At 30.4% G+C, this 21,026-nt stretch overlaps 1 protein-coding gene across 3 annotated transcripts in view; it reads right to left on the minus strand.

Annotated features, from left to right (window-relative positions):
* Window positions 1-18,226, minus strand: part of LOC123016295 (neuropeptide CCHamide-1 receptor) — a 23,914-nt gene extending 5,688 nt beyond the window's left edge. The window contains exons 1-2 of one of the 3 annotated variants that reach the window (XM_044416601.1): window positions 18,101-18,226; window positions 342-630 (exon numbers count right to left, since the gene is read on the minus strand). In XM_044416601.1, coding sequence (XP_044272536.1) covers window positions 342-583 — 242 coding nt within the window. In that variant the 5' untranslated portion in view covers window positions 584-630; window positions 18,101-18,226. Of the gene's footprint in view, window positions 1-341; window positions 631-10,272; window positions 10,334-10,444; window positions 10,486-18,100 lie in introns of those variants that run through there. The other 2 variants (XM_044416603.1, XM_044416602.1) reach the window with 2 other exon arrangements.
* Between the last annotated feature and the right edge of the window lie 2,800 nt (window positions 18,227-21,026).

Consider the following 21,026-nt stretch of genomic DNA (forward strand, 5'->3'; position numbering starts at 1 on the left):
TAACATTTTTATTAACTAACTTTAAAGCAACTATTTTCCTTACATTTGTCACCATAAAAAATCTGACATTAATTTGTTTTAAATCAATCTTATAATTTTTTCATTCACTGATCACTAATTTCCGAGTAAGATTAATTTATCTCTAATTATCGCAGATTTCAAACAATATTTTAGTTACGACAAGCAATAAGCAAAGTACAAATTTCTAAAATAAGTTTCTTTGACAAATATTAAATTTTTAAGCTCTAAAACGTAAAAGCAAGTGCTTCAATGTCCTATTCCCTTTGAGTCCAGGCTTCAAGAATACAAAATGTCAATTGAGTTATTTATAGTCAACTTACGTGTTTGGTACATTTCTCATCGTCCTATGCCTCAAGAAAATCACGACTAGCGTCCCATTCCCCAACACTCCCACCACAAAAATGATGAAAAACAAGACCGGAACAATGTAGGTTTCCGGTCTCTTACTGTAGGGAATGTAATCAAGCGGTGCTCCAGTAAAATTCTTGTGTGTATCATTACCGATGTCGAGTATGCTGTAGTTGAACATAATCGTGTCATTCTGCGGTAATGTGAAATTCATTGTTGATAAATGCAACCGATCACGTTATTGTATCCATTGGAGTGCACCTGGAACAAAATTAGAGCGCTCAATAATTTAAATAAAAGCCACGGACAGATGGCAATGACGCAAATTAAACTCTTTACAGATTTTCAAGCACAGAATAAAAATTCGTAATGCGGTGATTTATCAATGTCAAAGGTTCGTAGCAATTATGCGATTTTTTGAGAGAGCAAATATTGTTTGGGAGTGGCGAGTGGTTAATGTCAGTTTTGTTTACAAATTAGTACTTTGCAAAACAAACAAGAATTGGTTTGCTTTTCGGAAACTACCGAGAAATGAAATAAATGACTCCAAATTTCACACAATAAAATTCAAAATGCAATATTGAAAACTTTTTATTACGTACAGCATTCTGAAGCAAATAATTTCTTTGACAAAAAAATTAAAATTATGCACAAGAAATTAAATCTTTTACGATTTTTTCCGAAAAAAATTAATTACTTTCAGTTTAGTTTAAACTTAATAATGTATTTAATAAGCAACATAAAGCAGTGTAGCAAAGCTAATTTAAACTGTAACTATGTTTATTTATTTTAACTGGCCTCTAGCATTTTTAGATTAAAAATTATTTAAAATTGTACCTAAGTTTCAATTTAAATTGTGCTGTTTTAACCAATAGTTTCCCGGCGCATCCACCATTTGTGTGGAACAAATTTCTTACAATTTTTCATGTGAAAACAACTGTAACTTTGCTTATCCCTTGAAATTTGCTCAAAAGTCGTTTCAAGCCATCAACAAACTCATTTGATCTGCCACCAATTCTTTCAAAGGTTTCAGGAATGAACCCTGAAAAATCGATAACTTCACACTAACCCGACCAAGTTTAAGATGTAATTTAACTTTTTTCATTCTAAATCCAGTTTAATCTAAATTGTCTTCAATTACGCACTTGACAATAATTAAATGAAAGATTATTATAGTCATTAATGTCGCCAAGTCTGCGATAATGACCCGGAAAATCGATTAACCTTGCGCTATTTTTTCAGTTTAAAGATCTCCCTTGCGGATTAAACAAGATGATAATTAAATTAGATTTTAATTACGATTCGCACCCAGAGAAGAAAAATCTAATTTATTAGTAAATGATCTCGTAAATTTCGGCGTAATTTACTTTAGCCGCCCGCCATTAATCACAAAACCTAGCCAACTTGCAACGTTTATATGAATTATAATAGATTAGCATTTTGTACCCAACCACATGCTCTATTTGCACCGGAAATTCCTTTTATTTCCTGTACAACGCTCGACTTTTAGATACTGTCTTAACACAAATGAAATCAAAAAGCGTGTCGCAAAATTCTAAAAAATCACGTTCCGCCTTTTATACACCATTAGTCTTACAAAAGACTGTTTCAGTCCATGACAATCAATAAACGAGATAAACTGTCAGTTTATTCAGTGATTTGTGGGCGATTGCTCATAAATCTTCCACGGAAAGCATCACATTTCACTCTTAACGGGGTAGTATTAATTTACGACGCCACAGTTAAGTTCTTTTTGACGATAATTAGCAAAGGAGCAGACTGATATACGTCCTAATTACGCGAATAAATGGCTTGGTCTAAATCCAACAGGTTGCAGGAAAGAACTAGAAATTTCTCGATTCGATAAACTGCATTAAAATTTATGTTTAATTGAGTAGTTGGTGCAGAATAAATCAAGTTAACAACACGCAAGGAATATAATTTAAAAAATACATAAATATGTCATCTTGATATTTCTGCAGTACAATCAGTTTTTCTTACTTTTTAAAATATACTTATTTTTTTTTGTAAAACTCGTGTTAATTCTCGGCTAATCCGCGTCGTTTATCATGTAGATGATGTTAAACGGCTCCAAGTCGGTGCATAGTGATAAAAACAATTCAAGAACAAACATCGGCAATATGTCTCGTCAAGAGTTATAAATAGGGCACGAGTAGCGAACGATATTTCTAACTAACAATGCGTTTCATCTGACATTTGCAGATTCTAAAATACGTAACCGACATCGATTTGTAACCGTCGCAAGTGCGGCGATTTATTGGTACTTTGAACGTCTCAATTATTCCAGCGTTTTGCAAGCACGCCAAACGGCTATTTTTTTGGGATATTTAGATTGAAGAATGGCCTAACAGTAAATTGCTTTCAAAATTGTATAAAAAGAAAATTTTATAGCCTCTGCAGACTAACAAACAATAAATTGTTTTGCTGCAGCAGTGCAGAAAGAAGCAATAAAATACATATAAATTTATCAAATTAATGCTCACAAAATGTTTTAAAATAAAATGTTGTTAGAACACAGAAAATGCAAAATAAAATAAAAAGTACAAAAAACTCGTTTACTGCATTTACCTATCTACAGGGTGTTCGGTCCAAGTCGCCCCAGCCAATAACACCTAAACTTACTTTTTTTTTCAAAAACTAAATTTTCAAATAATATTATTCATTCCTGGTTTTCTTAGTAAATGCATAAATTTTTTTGGCACATCCGGTGTAGCCGGAAATGCTACCAAATTTAGTTTTTCAAATGGAACATCTATGTTTTTTTTCCTCGAAACAATAATAATTGGAATGAAAAATACGGTAAACAACTATTTATTACATTTTACTTTACATAATGCACTCAAAAAACAATTTAAATTTTAGAATTTTATTAGCAAATTTTGCAACGTAGGCGGATTTTACTTATCAAGGTATTCATGCAAAAAGCAATATGCTTGGATACCGTTCAATTGTTATTTTGACAAAGCCTAATTTGTCAATAAATCTTACTGAGATTTTTAATAATGGATGATAATAATTACGACAAATTGGTAGATCAGCTTGAAGAGTTTTTTAAGTGCAAATACAAATAGAGCGGAAGCTGAAAGACAGTATAGAGAAAAATACCCAATTAGAGTTCACCCAAATCGTTGAATATTTAGTCGAATTGAAAAACAACTGAGACAAACAGGTTCGCTTCTTAAAACCAGAGTTTCCATAAGAGAACTCGCTCATAAATTGACAAATTAGATTTGTCAAACCAACAATTAAACTGTATCCAAGCATTTTTTTTATTCATACCTTTCTTTTAAAATTAAAAATCATTCTACGCGACCAATTTCCTTATAAAATTCTAAAATTTAAGATGTTTTCTGATTGCATTGTGTTACGCAAAATGTAATAAATAGTGGTTTACCGTATTTTTCATGCCAATTATTATTGTTTCGAGGAAAAAAAACATAAGTGGTCTATTTAAAAAACAAAATTTGGTAGCATTTGCGGCAACACCGGATGTGTTAAAAAAAATTTATACATTTATTAAGAAAGCCAAGAATTAATATCAGTACTTAAATATTTACTTTTTGAAAAAAAGAAGTAAGTTTAGGTGTTATCAGCCGTGGCGACTTGGACCGAACACCCTGTATATTTATGAAAAGTTGTGTTTTGTGTTGGCGTTTATTATTTAAAAACGATTTGCTAATTTGCTTTTGTTTTAGTAAAACTTTTGTTACACAACTAAGTAAGAAACGTTTATAAAATTTAAATATTTTTTTAATGAAAATATTTGTTAATTAATTAACAAATATTGCGTCAATTATTTAATTAATTGCAGTAGGGTTGAGTTTATTGTAGAGTTTAATATTGTGACTATATTCCTTGTTTTAATAAAATGTTAATTTGAAATTAAATTAATTTTTCATGTTTAGTCTAGCGCATCCACCATATTATTAAAGCAAAAAATTTTATTTGACATTCGCAAACTTTACGGTTTTTGAGTAAAAAAGTTTTGACAACTGTTTGGCATTTCTTAATACAAAATGTCAGATTATTTTTAACAGATTTAAAGCAATTTTAATCCTTGTTGAATCTAATTCAAAGAATTAGGTGTTTTAAAAATCCACGAGTAAAATAAAGCGTCTGAATTACACTCAAACTCGTCGAATAAATAACTATTATTTGCAAAAATTTTCAATTATTTATTTTTTTATTTAAAAAGTGTAACATTTTAGTTTTTAATATTTTTTCTTCTTATTTTTTATGTTGTATTTAACTTGATGCAAATTGCAAAAACATAGAAATGTTTCACATCAAGTAAATTTTTAATTATCTTTTATTTGTTTAATTTATGCTCGAAAATTGCCTTCTAATAAGATATTCAAGCGTCTATTGACTTTGTTTCAGTTTAGAAAATGTAGCAAGCGTTACAAAATTGGAGGATTTTTTATTTAATGTTTAATTTGGATTGTTATCAATACAAAAACCGCTGTTTTTTATACACCCCAGCTCTGAATTTTAAATTAAATAAATATTTGCTTTTTATTTTCACTTCTCGCATTTCAATTAAAAGTCCAATCAACACATGTCGATTGTCTCGTTTTCATTATTTTTTAATGACAACTTAAAAATTGAAAATGTAAAGCAAGTAACAGAAAGAGTAATTTTTTGCAAAGTTCACTTTATATAACTTACTCCAAACTTGTCGAGAATTTTACGATTTAAGGTTCAGGAAGGTAAAAGTCACACTTGTCCACCAGAATTGAGATTTATGAAAGAGGTGATTGAAACTGGGACTAGATTAAATTGAGTTATTTACTTATATTGTTAAAAGTATGCAAATTGTTCATTAGTAACGCCTACAAGTCAAGAATTGTGGCCACAAACACCAAGCAAATCCGTGGCTTAATTGGAAGTACTCGACCTGCTGTGTATCGTTTAATCCAATTGTAAAGCGCTCCTCCACATCCTAGGAGATTTCACTATTGCAGCTATCGATCACTCAGTCCCCTACAGTTGTTAGCTTAATTTCCTTAATTAAAATGTCTCTTAATTTAAACCGCCAAACCGCTAAACTCGAGATTATCACAAAAACTAGACACAATTGTTTGAAACACAATAATGATCGTGGGGTTGAGATAACTTAGCTGCAATACTAATTTATTTCGCAAAACTAGTTAATCATGATCGCGGATCCGATTAAGGTGATTGGAGAGGGTTAATTGCGACAGGAGAAGGACTTTATTATTACAACCATTTTTTATCATGTTAGCAGATACGGTGAGTTGACTATCCAACTTTGCTCAAACTTTAAACACACACATTTCTATGACGAAAACTCGCTTAAATATTGCCACTCAACGTTATTAAAAAGTTTTTAAGTTTATACAAATCCGAGTAACTGAAATATATAAAGTTGAGCTTTTATTTTCTTTTTTAATTTCTCAAAAGTTTCAAAAATTGAATTTTATTTTTACGGAATTTGTTTTTATTGTGGTTTAATTAAAAAATTAATTGGCATTACAAAACTTAAGTCAGTTTGTGTACTGTTTTATTCTGTAGAGAAATAGAGTTAGGATACAAATTATCCAACATAACAAGACAATTTATTAACCAATGAAAGGTTTCTTTGAATCCTTGGAAATCCTTTCTTTTTTATTCTTGTGGAGTTTTGTTTGTAAATTGAATTTTCAGTGCTTTTATCCGTAAGCTTGGTATCAATGAGTCGCAATTAGTATATCCCATTACAATGCAATCAAATCTACATTGAAATTAATTCCAACACGAATCGATTCCTGAAAGGATCAATCACAGCCGTTGTCCTCTGTGTGTATAAAATTAAATTGCAAATACAGCCTTTATGTTGGTAATTGTGTCGAATCGAGATCTTGGCCAAATACTTGATCACCTCCTTGGGGAAAAAAACCCAATTTGTTGTGTCTCCTCAGGCCCTGGCAGCCCTTTCTTAAGTCATAAATTTTGCAATCTTATAACCGTCTGAAAATTCCTAGAGTTCACAAGGTTTTTGAGTTTAAGATTAATTTTCCACCTGAATTCAAATTGTTTGACTAAAATTGCCGCAAACCTTTTGACTTTACACCAAAATCAGCTTACTTTATTCGATTAAAAACAAGGGGCTTTGTGACGCGAGGCACGCGAAACTTAATAAAGTGTTAAATGGGATTCAAAAATAAATTCTTGGCAATTAGCACCGACCAATGAAACACTCATTAACGACGATCTATCGCTTTTTTTTTCACAAGAATTACTAAATTATTCACTCAACTTACTCCGTTTCGGTCGGCTAAGTATCAAAGTGTTTGGTGGCTAGAAATTCAAACTGTTTATAGTAACTGTTGAAAAAATAAGGAGAAAAGGTCGAAATGTTTCACTTCTCTCAAGTAAATAAAAAAATTGTAATATATAAACCTACAAACAAAAGTAAATTTAATAAAAAAGTGTTTTATTCTGAATTTTTGTTGAGATTAATATGCTAGTCGTTTAGATTAAAATTCAGAAAAATTATTCCGTCACGTTTTATCCCAAAACCAACTTTTCCCACACGCGAGCTAATCCACCCTCAACCCTTTGAGACTTTTTAATAATTTAGTCGCACAGTGGCCTTAATTAATTTAAACGCACTGAAAAAATTTCACTTCAATCAAATTTTCGTTTATTTTTCCAGTAAGTGTTTATAGTACGGTATTCATAGATAATTTATAGTAAAAGTTTATATTAGGTGTCAGCTAATCACGGCCGTTGCTTCTCCTCTGATTTGAATAAACTGTTTACGACGTATCTGTTTGAGATTGAAGGAAGTTAACGAAGCGGGAACACAGCCAGTGACACGCTGATAAGCCGGAAAGAGTGCTTTGTTTCTTATCTCGCGGCGTTGTATTGAATTAACTATTCACGAAAATACGATTCACTTTAAATCGAATTTTTTATTTGAAAGCCGTGAAAGCATTTTTAACTTTTGTGCAAATAAAAACAGCCGCATTTTCGCAAATATGCCGTTGCAAAACTTCAAAGATGTTGGGAAAGTTGCAAATAAATTGAATAAAGACCTTTGAGTAGTCAACACGTAAAAGCATGATATAAAAATCGAATCTAAACCTATTTACATTCAAAAGCCGTGAAAAAACGGATAAAAATTTGACAACTCAGTGTTTCTTCGCATGATCGGACAATTCACGTTGGGGTTAGGGACGCGCTTAAAGTATTAATCCCGGAATTGGATTAGGTTATATATTATTTATTGTTTTCCATTAATCGGTGCGATAATACAAGTGATACATTTTAGACATTACTGCAAAGTCAGTTTGATGGTTATAAACCATCTCAATTAACTTGTCCGTTTAATTACTTTGACCTATGAAATGGCGATGGCGTGTGGTTGAAGCACGAGCTTTGGATTATTAAAAGCTGTTAACATTCCGGCCAAGACTGGGGGTCTCAAGAGTCTACACAATTTCGATCATAGTTTAACTGATCTTAAGCCAAAAAAAAAGCAAAGCACAAAAGAACTTTACATTAAGCTTTCAATTAAGAGTATTGATTAAATGTTACAAGAAAACTCATAAATATTAAATATTTTTTAAGCTTATAAAAGCAGCTTAGACAAGAAGCTAATTTAATAAAAGCTTTTAAAAGTGGCACTAAAGACGTATATTTTTGATTTTGCTTCTAGAATCGAGGCAAGATAGTTTTTTGACTTTATGCGGGTTTTACGAGCTTTCGACGATATAATTGGAAGCAGCTTTAATAATTAATTACTCGCATTATCCAGTTAACAACCCCCGGAAATAAATTTTTAAGTGGTAAAGTGTATCAATTGCTTCCAATTTTTGTTTCCACCATGGGAGCTAATGAGGCATTATTTATTCCGTGAACAAAACGGCCGCTCACGTTGTTTCCAACAAATCGCAACGTGCAGTCCGATACTGCACCTGGAGGACATCCAAGGTGCTTTTTCCACGTGTTGCTAATTAAATTAACAAAGATACTGCTCTGCTATTCAGTCTGCATAGCAAATTTCATAAATATTTATAAATCCCAAACGTGCATCTCAATGTGACGCTTGGTTTTGAGGGAGAAAAATTCACATATTTGTCATCACCAACAAGAATTGATTGAAGTGTACACCTATATATGAGCGTGCAATTGACGTTCCTTGTATGTCGTAATGAAGAGATATGTGATGCACTCCATCAAAGATCCAAATTATTGATAGCATTAGAGATAGCACGCTTTACCATTTGCGAACTTGTAATTCGATCAGTGTCGCTGATGGTTATGTTAAATACGCTAGTGTGGGGAATCTTGCCACTAAATAGGATTGAGAAAAAAATAAAGATGCAAAATTTCAAAAAAGAACAGTTAGAGAATGTTTTGCTTAAGTAGAGTAATAAAAAATGTAATAATAAAACTCCAACGTCTAGCTTTAAATTTCAATCGACTTTAACGATTCAATTTTTTTATTTTATGAACTATAAAATAAAAATTTTTATTTTACAACAACTGATATTTTAAACACAAATGTGGAATGGAAACTGAACCATTATCGCAATTTCCCCATTAATTCATGGCTCTCATATATCAAACGCTATTGTGTTCTAGGATTCAAATTAGATTCAAAGTAGCGTCCAAATCGGTCCAATTTTCCTCGACTAACTTTTGCAAATTACCAATTTGTGCGACTTTTTCACCCCAATTCATTCGAATAAAAATTGCGTCGAGGGATCTTGTAACTAATTAGTAGTGCTAATAGGCGTTACCACAAGCTGAAATTATCAAAACAATGTACAAACTTACGCGGGAAGCGAGACATTTTAATGATGAATTCCCAGCAACGTACACTTTGCAAAAAAAACAAAAACACTTATCTTAGAAGATTTAAAAAAGAAACTAATTAAACGACCCTCGACTAATTAGGAGAAGAGATAATAAATGCCCGAATGTTAAAAGGGCAAGCTTTTAAGCGTTTCAATTAAGGAAAAAAATAGATTTAAACGAATTTTTATCTCTTGGTCGATAAAGTGGTAAAAAATAATATTTATTGTACCCGCAGCGAATTATCTCAACATCAAGGATAAAAAACAAATTTTAGTAATGTTAAATATACAACGAAAAGAATAAATTTAAAGAAAATAGTTTGTTTGGAAAGAACAGCAAATGGTATTTTAAATAAATAAAGTTTACGGTGGTAAAACCAAAATTTCTTATTGACTAAAATAATACCATTTTGTATCACATTTTTCTTGACTAAACAATAACGATTTTAGTAATTGCTCTCTAAATCCTTTTTGAGGTGCTAATGAAAGTTGAAATAAAAATTCGATCATTTCATTAGTACTCACATGAAATGTTTTGTTACCATTATTTTTAACAAACAAAGGTTACAAGTGAATGCGTCAGAAGATTTTTTATTACCTTGTAATGTTCTAAACGTCATTAATTTTAGATGTATATTTTAATTGTTCACTAAAATAAAAAATCGAGACGTGTTTATGTGTTGGTATGACTTAAATGCAAATGCAAATAGGACGAGTCAATATTTACTAAATGCATTATATGCAATCGAAGTTGAATACGTAAAAGCGATTTGAGGCAAATCAAAAAAATATTTTACAATTTGTGTTAGTTGGAAAATGTTTTATGTTTGCAGATTTTGATTAGTTGAGTATTTTGTTGTTTAATTCTATTTTTTGATGTGTTGTGTAAATCCCTCTAATTCTCTTGTGATAAAATAAATAAACGTCACTGTCCAGTCGTGATTTATGACTATTTGTGGCCCGATATTGTCCACTCTTCACTTGTAAATTAGTTTGCTTTAATTTCACCCACAACTGTTCCAAATAAGCAAAATTAATTCAAACCATTCTCAAAAAAAATCAGAGCTCCACTCACCTAAGTCACAGCACTTAAACACTAAACTAATAACTGATTAAATAAAGGCTTCTCTATATACAATTTAATTTCGAACGGTAGTAAATATTTATAATAAATGTTAACAAATACAATGGCGGTGCTGCGTAAATAGAATATAAACAGACTGCACAGTCTAATAAAATTATCTCACCGTTTCAACTTCTTTGATCTTGTTCCCGTGAAACAAATTTTTCACGTCAAGTCGAGAAGCTATTTTAACTCGTTATGTCATTGTTATTAAAATTTCTGATTAATTGCGATGGAAAATCATTTTAATTACTTCAAGAACCGTCATCTTTGATCTGTAGTTTCCCGGGCAAGAAAATCATAAATTACCAGTTTATCTCACAACGCATTTTGAAATTTTGAACAAGACAAAGCTTTTATTTTATCTTGAGACAAATAGATGTGTTGATGTTTTATTGATTTTCAATGCAGTTTAAAGTTTCTCGGTGCATTTTATTTATGGCTTAGACCGGCATGAAAGAACAGGAAGTTTTTATAAACTGGATTTATGGCGGCATAAAAGAAGGATTAGAAGGTGGAATTATCATGTCCGGTTTGTATAGCAATAAAATGGCTCAAGATCAAAATAATTATTATAAACATTAGGCATTAAAACGATAATTATAAAAAATATTGCCACAATTATTTTTAATAGAGCTCCGAATAGCACGTAATAATTTATTTTTACTCCAACTTTTACAACCATACACTTTGCTGGAAAAAAAATTCGAGTACCTAAAAACATCTGTGGCCGCAACTTTGGCATTAATTTAGAAAATGCATTTTTTGATTTAGATTTGTCATTCTTTTAAAACAGTTAAAAACACATCGAAAAAATTTCATAATATTTTTTTTTAATTTAAAAACCAAACATTTAAAATAGAAGATAAAGAATAACATCAAATGATTTGTAAAAAAGACTATTATTAAATGCACAAAGTGGTTTTAAAGCAACATTCATAAAAATTATTACTATTTTCATTTTTATATCAGTGCTAATTAACGACTCATTGCCTTTGTTTTTTCTATTATTTCTTATTATGTTCTGTTTGTTTCGTTTATTTTTTTATTTAAAACTAAAACTAGTAGGGTTGAAAAAAAAATTACCGAGTATTTTACTATCACTATTTAAAAACAATTATTTTAAATTTTGAGGTTTTTATTAAAAAGTTAATAGCAAACTTACTGCATGAAAGCAAACTTTATTAAATTTCGTGTCCCTATATTTAAATTTCATATTATACTCTGCGTATCCTTTGTGTTTTTTATTATGTATTTTTTGTCACTTAGTCTTCAGTTTATAGTTATTTTTATTACAAATACCTAAAATACAGTTCTGTTTCAGGAGGAGCCTAGAAAATGAACAAAAATGTTTTAGGTACGTGTTACAAACAACATTTTTTCGTTTAAACACCCAAAAAACAAATTTAAACCTCTTATTATTTAAAAAAAAAATTCGCCACCATAGTAACCAAATTGACTTTTTCGTCTAGAAAAACTGTTTTTGCGGACTGAGTACCAAAAATAACTATTTTACGTTGTATTGTATTCAGTTAGAAAAAGACTCATTTTAGAAACTCAAATGAGTCCCTGAAACAGCTATTTACGAGACCGTATACAAAGAAAAATATTTTTTACATTTCTCTTCTTCTTTTTAATTTCTTTTTACATCTTCTTTTTGATATTCTCTTTATTTGTACACAATGTTTCTATATTTTTTGCTCGTCCTATTTATTGTTTCTTACACTTTTAAACTTTATATTCTGTTATTTTAGTATTATATTTTCAGGCTGATGTGTGATTTTAAAATGTAGGTTATTTTTATTCACAAATCCAGTTTTGTAATTTTATTTTTTATTACTCGTAATAGTGGTTACAATAAATTATGTTTTATTACCACTAGTGACTACTAAACGTGTTCTTAGAACCCGTCTGATGTCATTAGTACCATTGTGTAAATTACAACCTGTTGGCGTGTGCCATTAGCACCCGTTTTCTCCCACTTAGTTTAATCTTATTTAATTTTTTCTCCTCGAGTTCAAATATGCCGTTTGGCGGTTTTAAAATCAACGCTCCAAACGTGGTACTTTGCACTTCTGCTGTTGACACCGAGAGTTAACTAATCGATTAATAATTTCAGGACATGGAACAGTTTGCTAATTATTTAATGGCTCGTGAGACCACAATCATTTTCGATGTCTATTCGAGTGGTCACTAGCCTATCAGACCAAAAACTTTAATTAACTTCTGGTCGGATGCGAATTAATTTGCAAAGTTAAACTAGGTGATTACAGGCTTTTGTGCTTTTTCATCTAGTCGTAGAAAACGGAAATGACTTCGGTGCAATAGTAGAGTTATTGGAATATATGTTTAGGGAGCGAAGAGTGCCTCCAGGACAAAGTTTTATGAATAGGTATCGTGTAGTGTGTTATACGAACGCTCCAGAAGCTTAGCTACCATTACATTTCCAACATGAAATGATAACATTTGTTCATTTTCCAGCGTCGTGAACGTCATTTTTATAAATCGCAACCGACTTTAATCATGATAATAGGAAGATTAATCTAGCCGATGTATATTTCGCCAAACCTTTGTATTTAAACATTGAGCGATGTTCATTATCTTGGTGCGTCGATGCGAACACTACATTAATCAGACACTACTTATTGCTTGTAATTTTCATCAGTGTGTAAATTGGAATATGAGTTTCACTGTTATTGCTGTCTATATTCAAATCGAACAGAAAATTATTTACGACAGCAACATGGAAGCGCTAAATGAAATATTTTATAGCCGATGTTGAAACAAAATTTTAAAATAGCTTCATTGGATCCACTAGCTAAATAGTAAATCATTCATGATACACTCAAACAGTTGGCTGCAAAATAAAGACTTTTCTTTTATTATTCTGTCAATACTTTTTCGTTAAAATGTAAACAAAGCGGCGACTTTTCAGCAAATCTTTGTTGTTTTGTCCCACTATGAAAATTAGCCACTGAACGTGGATTAATTTCACTGTTTATCCACTTCATAATAATACAGCTTAAATACCAAAATATTAAAAAAACATGTTTTACGCAATACCAGTTTATGTTTTTTTTTTTAATTAAATTGGATTAAATTATACTTTCTTTATGCAACGCTTCTATTTTCAATTCTAATCGTTCCGTCCAAACTTTGTGAAACTTGTTACGACATTGCTAAACTAATCCGACTGAAAATAAATCGAAGTTGAACGCTTTTCTTAGAATTACTTGTTATCACTTCACTCACACCACTCTTGTAACAAAATACAATGAGAAATAAGAAATTAATAATTTTTATATACATAATCCACGACCATCGAGATCAACAGGTTTTTAATACCTGTTGATATGTAATAACCGCTTGATAAATTGAAGGGATTCCTAATCCCAATCGCAAGGGTATCATTCTATCAAATACATACTATAAAAAAAAAATTAATTCTTATTATTGTAACTCACTAGAAACATTTATACAAAACCAAAATTTTAACTAAGACAAATTTCAAACACTTCTTAAACCGTTATTGCATTTTCATTACATCTCATTACTATAACAAGTATCTCTAAATTTAGTAGATTAGCTAAGATTTTGGAAGGATCAGTAAGAATCGTAAAAGGATCCCTCAATAACGTCGTTACCGATCTTTCAAGCTTGCTTCGCTGAAATTTTTGTGAAATGTGAAATCTTTCAGCTCTGGAATTCTCACACTTTTGAGTTTATTTTTTGCTGTTTCTGAGTAATAACTGCTTTGGCCAATATTAGACGCCCTTTTGTCGCAAAACTTATTTCAGTGGCTTGAATGTGATCCACTTATCTATTATAAGAGTAGTCAATTCTCTGCACGTCTCTTCTTCCTCTTAATCCATTTTCGTACTGTCAGTTAATCCGAGATTAAGTTGAAAATTTTGCGCAGGTTGAAAATTGAAATAATTTGAACGCCTCCACTAAATCCAGAAAAAAGCAATGATTGGTGCAATTCATTAGAGAATGAATTTTCTCTTTAATTGGAGTTTTAGGATCGAGTCAGAGAAATATGTAGAAAATTGCTTTTCGTTTAATATACAATAAGAGAAAGCTGCTCAATAGCCCGAAAGCAATTACGCGGTTGAAGCTCTATTAAATAGAGGTTTATCTTATGATCTTGTTGAGAAAAACGCTTTATTATTATAGTATAATAAGTGAAAAACAAATTCGCAAAATTCAACAAAATAAGTTTTTAACAGAAGTAATTTGATTTGAATTTGTGAAATAAAATTCTCAAAAGTTGACTCGTTAAAAATATATTTGTGTGGGTTATCGCACTCCAACAAAATTTCCGGTCTGGAATCTAAAAAACAGTACTTCTCAAGCAAATAAACTGATGAATTATTTGCTATTTTTGCCACTGCTTGTTGGAAAAATTCGCTTCCTTGTGCTGAAAAAATAAATCAGTTCGCCACCCTGAAACGCTAAATTCTTCTTGAAATTCACACATTTTGTGTAATTTTAAACTTTCTTTTAAATTACAAAATGTTTATTGCTGCATCTCGTAAAATTCGATATGTAAATACATAGTCAAAGTGGCCCCATAACCGTAAAATAAAACGTTAACCGTCCTCCTGATTTTAATTTTAGCCAATCCGTCAAGTTAAAGCAATTAATAACAAACCAAATATTTACAGAAGCAAAATTTCGGCGTAATCATTAGAAAAATGTTGACACGTAAAACAATGTGGACAAAGTTTAATCAAACTTTATGAATAATTTACAAATTTAGTGTAATAAATATTAAATCTAATTACTTTCACGCCATTGAATAAATAGATTAAAAAACGAATAATGTGGCTTTAGGTTCCACTGATTAATGTCAGGTTTGATTAACTAAACAATTATGTCTCATCGAGGGAGAAATGATTGATAAAAACAAATATGTAATCAATTTCATTCGTGGCTTCTTTCAGGGATGATTTACGAAGAGTGATTTTATACCAGATTTAACACAGAGAGCAAACAAAGTGGTAATTTATTAAATTAAAGTATTTCAAGCTCCATTTCAACATTTATTTTGATAAAAAATGGGTCAAGAGTCAATTTTTTAGTTTTCGTTTTAGGTCCGTGTTTATTTGACTTGTTTTGCATTTAATAAAGCGTTTAAAAAACCATAAAACCGATTAATGACTTGCTTATTTGATTTTCTGGTACAAAAATTCTAGGTATAAAACGATTTTTGTATCAAGATGACGCAAGTGTATTAAAAAAGAAGTTTTGTTTATTATTAGAGTTTTTAGAAGTTTCTTTAATGAATCCTTTAAACACGCAAAAATTGCCAAAGGATAACTCACAAAAAGTTGTGCATTTCGACGACGACAGGAAATTACAGTTAGCAAATTCTAATCGAAGTTTAATAGCACATTCAATGTTGGAATACAAGCAAAAAATAACTCATTAAATATTATAATAAACTTCCAAAAAAACTTACTTCACCGTCTAAGTTAATAAAAATATCAAGCTGCAATTTTGCATAGGCTACACTTAAATCAAATTTCTTGAATTGCATAGAATTTGCGAGCTTCGTTAAATCTGACAAAATTGCGCAGCTTGAGACATTTACCTCGCTAGAATAAATTGGTGATTTTCTGCCACTCATTTGAACTTAACCAAATCTTTTGCAATTTCTCGAGCATCAAGGATAAGTTTAATGACATTCTAGACAACGTTGCTGCATAGTTGAAAGTTTGAAACAATATGGGGCTCATATTGCATCACTGTGAAGACATTAATTAATGCAGATTTTCTTTTACAAATTTATTAAGAAAAACACCAATTTGGACAATCTTAATTGATTTTAGAAATTCCACTAGTTGTTTAACCAATTCGTAAACAGCAGTTAAAATTGTGTTAGGTGAGCCAAGAACGAAACGTTTTCTATCTCAAACATCGAAAAATGTTAGCAAATCGTCATTAGTAAGTTCATTAAGTAAATTGTTGGGTTTTGGCCGCAGTCAGGAGAGTTTATACCTACACAAGTTGGAAATGCTAGACAATTATTTCAAACTCTGTTCATTATCAAATAACTGATGAGAGCTTTTTGTATTGCCGAGTTGAAATACCAATTTTTCCAAAACAAGTGTCGGTAAGAAAAGCGGTGAAATATTTTTAAAATAATAGCATCCTTTGTCATTTGTATTGAAGTATTTGAAATGCTTCGTGTTTTCCTTCGTTTATAAAATATTAAAATCGATAGAGGAAAATAACAGAAAATCTATTTTAATAGTTGACAAATATTTTAGAATTTTAGGAGTCAGACAAAATGCTATTAAATTGCTCCTCCCTTCATTATGTTTCCAAATTAATTTTTATGTTTTGAGGCTCCATTAATTTACTAAATACTCTGTTATCATATATTATCAAGCATTAAAACAAACATCTATTGTTCTTATTTGTGTTTGCAAACAATAACCGTTGTTTTTTTCCCCGGTGTTATTAATATGTTGCAGACAATGGTAGGGAGCTTTTAGATTTTTCCAGTTTGAACATATGAAGCCATTTACAACCATAACAATTTAGATAACGTAAGCAAACAAAAATTAAAAATTCCAATTATGTTAAAGTACACTCTGCTAACCTATTTTGCGTTTTGAGCAAAATTAAAGTAGTATGGCGTTTTTAGATTTCTTTTTACTCAGGAGCTAATTTAGAGACTTGATGAAGTCACTTTTGAAATAAGTTTATTAAAAACGCGCAAATAGACAAAGAAGTTGTAGAAAATGGGTCATGTCACTGTTAATTGCACTTGGGTAGTAACAAGATTTATGATTTTATTTTATCAGGATTTTTGCGTCATTATAAGACAATTCGATACATGAGCTGACTCTCACGTTACCAATTACATAACAAAAATTTAAAAAAAATAAATGAAAGTTAGTTAATCCCAGGTTGAATTTGGATTAAATTTATCACAATAGTTGTCAGCTCACAGATTTATTACTATCGCTGATAACCTGGATGTTATTGAGTAGATTTATTTACATAAAGCTCATTTTATCAAATGAAACAAATTAATATTCTGTCATTTTGAAAATAAAGCCTCAATGCAATAAACAATATTTTTTCTATACAAAATGTGAAATTATTTCAATCATTTTAAAATTGCAATATTACGAGTAAATGTTAACAAAGTAAAGATTTCACGTTTTGATGTAAATAACTAATTTATAACGAATCATAAATTAATTAATAATAATTATTAGTTGAAACTAAAAGGCGTAACAACTTTATTCCACCTAAAATATTTACATTTATTGTTTGTGAAAGTCTAAAAATAACAGACTTATTCAAAGCAACAATTAACAGATTAAAAGATTTTAATCTAATTTACACAAATATTAGCGACAACAATCTTGTTGAAAGGTAGCTTCAATAGACTGCTTAATTTATGTAATGGATTAAACTATTATTTGAATACATATATGTCAAATATGAACTAAATGGCTCAATTTGAAATACCTTTTAATTCTTTTTATGTATAAAATTATTAAATTACTCCGATAAAAATAAATTAAACTAAATTTTCGTGTGTCATTCTATTTTTATTAACCTACTCTACATTATATTAAAATAAATGTACAAAAAATCTGCTTGTGGAATAATCGTTTTTTTTTAATTTTTTTGCTTTTAATTAGCTTTATTGTCGAATAATTTGTTTGAATAGAGCTTTCAGGAAGCTTAATTAAGTTACTTATCCTTGCAATCACTACGATGCTAATTATTGAGTAAACTTTTCAATAAAACTTACCAAAATTTGATTTCCAACACGAAAACTTGCAACTTTTGATTTTTAAGCTAGTGAGCTTTTTTCGCAGTCCATCTCTATAATGAATGAATGACTCATAAATATCCGAGCTTAATCAGAAAGCCGCGCGTACTACACTGAAATTTGCCGAAAGCTTATGAATTGGAGATAAAAGTTTGTTGCGACGAAAGCTTCCGACCGACACCGAGTCCTGTTCGGTCCAACCTTTGAAAAAAGAAAATTCAAAACTGAAATATTGCCGATTGTTGAGAGTTCCCCTCGCAAATATTTACACAACGATCTAAGTTTCAGATAAATTAAGTGTCAGATTCGGAATGAAAAAGCTAAAAGCACGATGAGTTACTTTTGAAAGGGATTAATCACAGCTGTTCATCTTTAAAGTGTCAGCTTTTAAATTGACAATGGAATAAAATAAAATTTTTGGTGAAATGCTGCGATAAATCCTGTCAAGAGGTGCTTTAAAATGATTTGTTTGGGGAACAAAGAGATAACAGTTGATCGAAACTGGAAAAACCGTGAAAAATTTTAGAGAATTCAGGATTAAACCCTGACAATCACTGACTTTGCAAATTAATTATGTAGTTATCAAGGTTTATTTTTACTTGATTAGAAGTCTGTTGCACTATGGCTTTTGCTTTAACATAATAAATCATAGATGATATTAGATTACCATGACTGACAGTTTTGGTATTAAGGCTACTGCAGAACAGCAATTAGCTCGTAAATTATTCAGGAACTAAGCTAAATACTTGCATTTTGCATTACTAAAGTTCAAATTTAAATCTAATTTATTTATTTTAAATGATCTGTGACAAGGCAATATTGGTGTATTGATTTCATTTAATTAGAACTAAATGGAAATGAGTTTATAAAAACAAAAATGTAGAATATACAAAAGTCTCGATTGAGAAAATCTTGGTGTAAATTAATTTAAACTCCAATTACAGATTTTTACTCAGTTTTAATAAAAAAAATTCTTTGTTTGGCAATGACCCAGAAATGTTTGTTTCAATTTATTTCTTCGAAAATTTGGACTTATTTCTAAGACGGAATAATCTGACATGTCCATTCGCAACCCTTAAATGTGTCTCACATTGTCACTTTTTGTAGAATTTTTCTATTTTGATTCTACATTGTGTTTTAACGCCATTGTGATGACGCTGATATAATCCGAAAGCAATTAATTTTACTCATTCTAGTGTGTTTTAATGTTGATAGCTCTGTTTATTATAATTAAACGGAAAAGGCCAGTAAACTATTATGACCACCATTTCCATATACACGGAATTCCATCAAGAACAAGTTTAAGTATTCAGGTTAATCCCATCTAAATGTCGCATGTAAAAGACACTAGAACGTGATGTTCTTTGCAAAGTACTTATTACTGCAATTGTCATCTTAAATGATGCGATCAATGCACAAGAGATACATTTGGATGGCAGAATTAAATACCAAACGATTTGCATTTTATCAACTGTCAAACTTTAACATTTTTCATTAAAAGTCACTTTGATGACATTCAGGGTGGCACCCCTGCCACGACGATATTAGATACGTGGAAATTGGATTGAGCGGATCAGATTTTCAGACTAATGAAATTTGTGGAAGACAAAGAGCCCAAATTAATAGCACAGCTAAGCTCTTAATTTGACCCTTTTATATTAAACAATTTTTGCATTATTTTGCAATGTTTTAATAAAAAGAAATACTCAAAAAAAATCTTTAAATTATGAACTAAAAAGAGCAGAATGGTTGTTTTTTGATATTTTTTGCTTTTTATTCTCACCCTCTACAAATACACTGGCCGCCAAAATTAACCCGAGACCTAAAATTTTGCGATTTTTCACATTGCAATATTTTTGGTATTCTTTGTCGGATGTAAACGAATTTTTGTTTGGGTTAAAAAGAATGAACTTTGCAGAACATTGTAATTTAATTCAATAACATTTCTAGTTTTGTCTTTTAAATGTAATACTCAAAAGACGAAGGCACTGTTTTTTTACTTATTTTTATACTGAGTTGTGGTGTGCGACAGAGACAAACTTAAGTTTTTACTGAGTTTAGATTATTGCCCATTCTTTTCTAAATTATCTGCCACACATAATTTTTATTCTTGAGGCATGAGAGATATAAAACATTACATTTTCAATTTCAATGAATGTTCGTATTAAGTAGACCAAATGTGCCAAAACGTCACAATAGAAGCTTCCAATAATTAACCGTTTTACTTGTTGTAATCCTTGAAGTTCCAAGTTTTTCATATTTTTGTGTTCAAAGACGTAGTTGGACTTATTTGCAATAATTTTTGGTTTAACTACTTTTTTATGTAGCTACTTTCTGAACAAATATTTAGTAACATTAAAAGCAACATATTTTTTAATGCTTTGTGTCTCTGGAGTACCAGAAGATAAAAATTTGAAACAATTGGTCCTCATTCAGAAAAAAAACGGACAATAATCTGAAATAAGTAAAAACTTAATTTTGTCTCTGTGAAAACAAAACTAAAAATGTAATTGAATTAAATAACAATGTTCTGCATTGTTCATTCGAACAAAAATTCGTCGAAATGCGACAAAAAATAACAAAAATATTGCAATGTAAAAAATCGCAAATTTTTGGTGTCCGGTCAATTTTCGCGGCCAGTGTAGTTTAAGAAAATTAAAAAACTCATTCATTATAATTGTGTTCAATGTTTTGCGACGAACTGTGTTGATTTTCCTTCGACCACTTGTTGTGTTTAATCTATTTTTCTTTATCGAACAGTTAACAAAAAAACCCTCTCCTGTCTATTAATTATTATGTCAAAAAAAGTGATCGTAATTAAATTTTGGTCAAGACTCGTTAATTTGTTAATCGAATTCCCGCGTCACGGTTCCACCCTTTTATTTATGCCCGCAAGAAATCCATT

Source organism: Tribolium madens, unplaced genomic scaffold (assembly GCF_015345945.1).
Source record: "Tribolium madens isolate multiple individuals breed KSU strain unplaced genomic scaffold, Tmad_KSU_1.1 Scaffold_1;HRSCAF=32;Tcas5.2_LG8, whole genome shotgun sequence".
NCBI classification, from domain to species: domain Eukaryota; kingdom Metazoa; phylum Arthropoda; class Insecta; order Coleoptera; family Tenebrionidae; genus Tribolium; species Tribolium madens.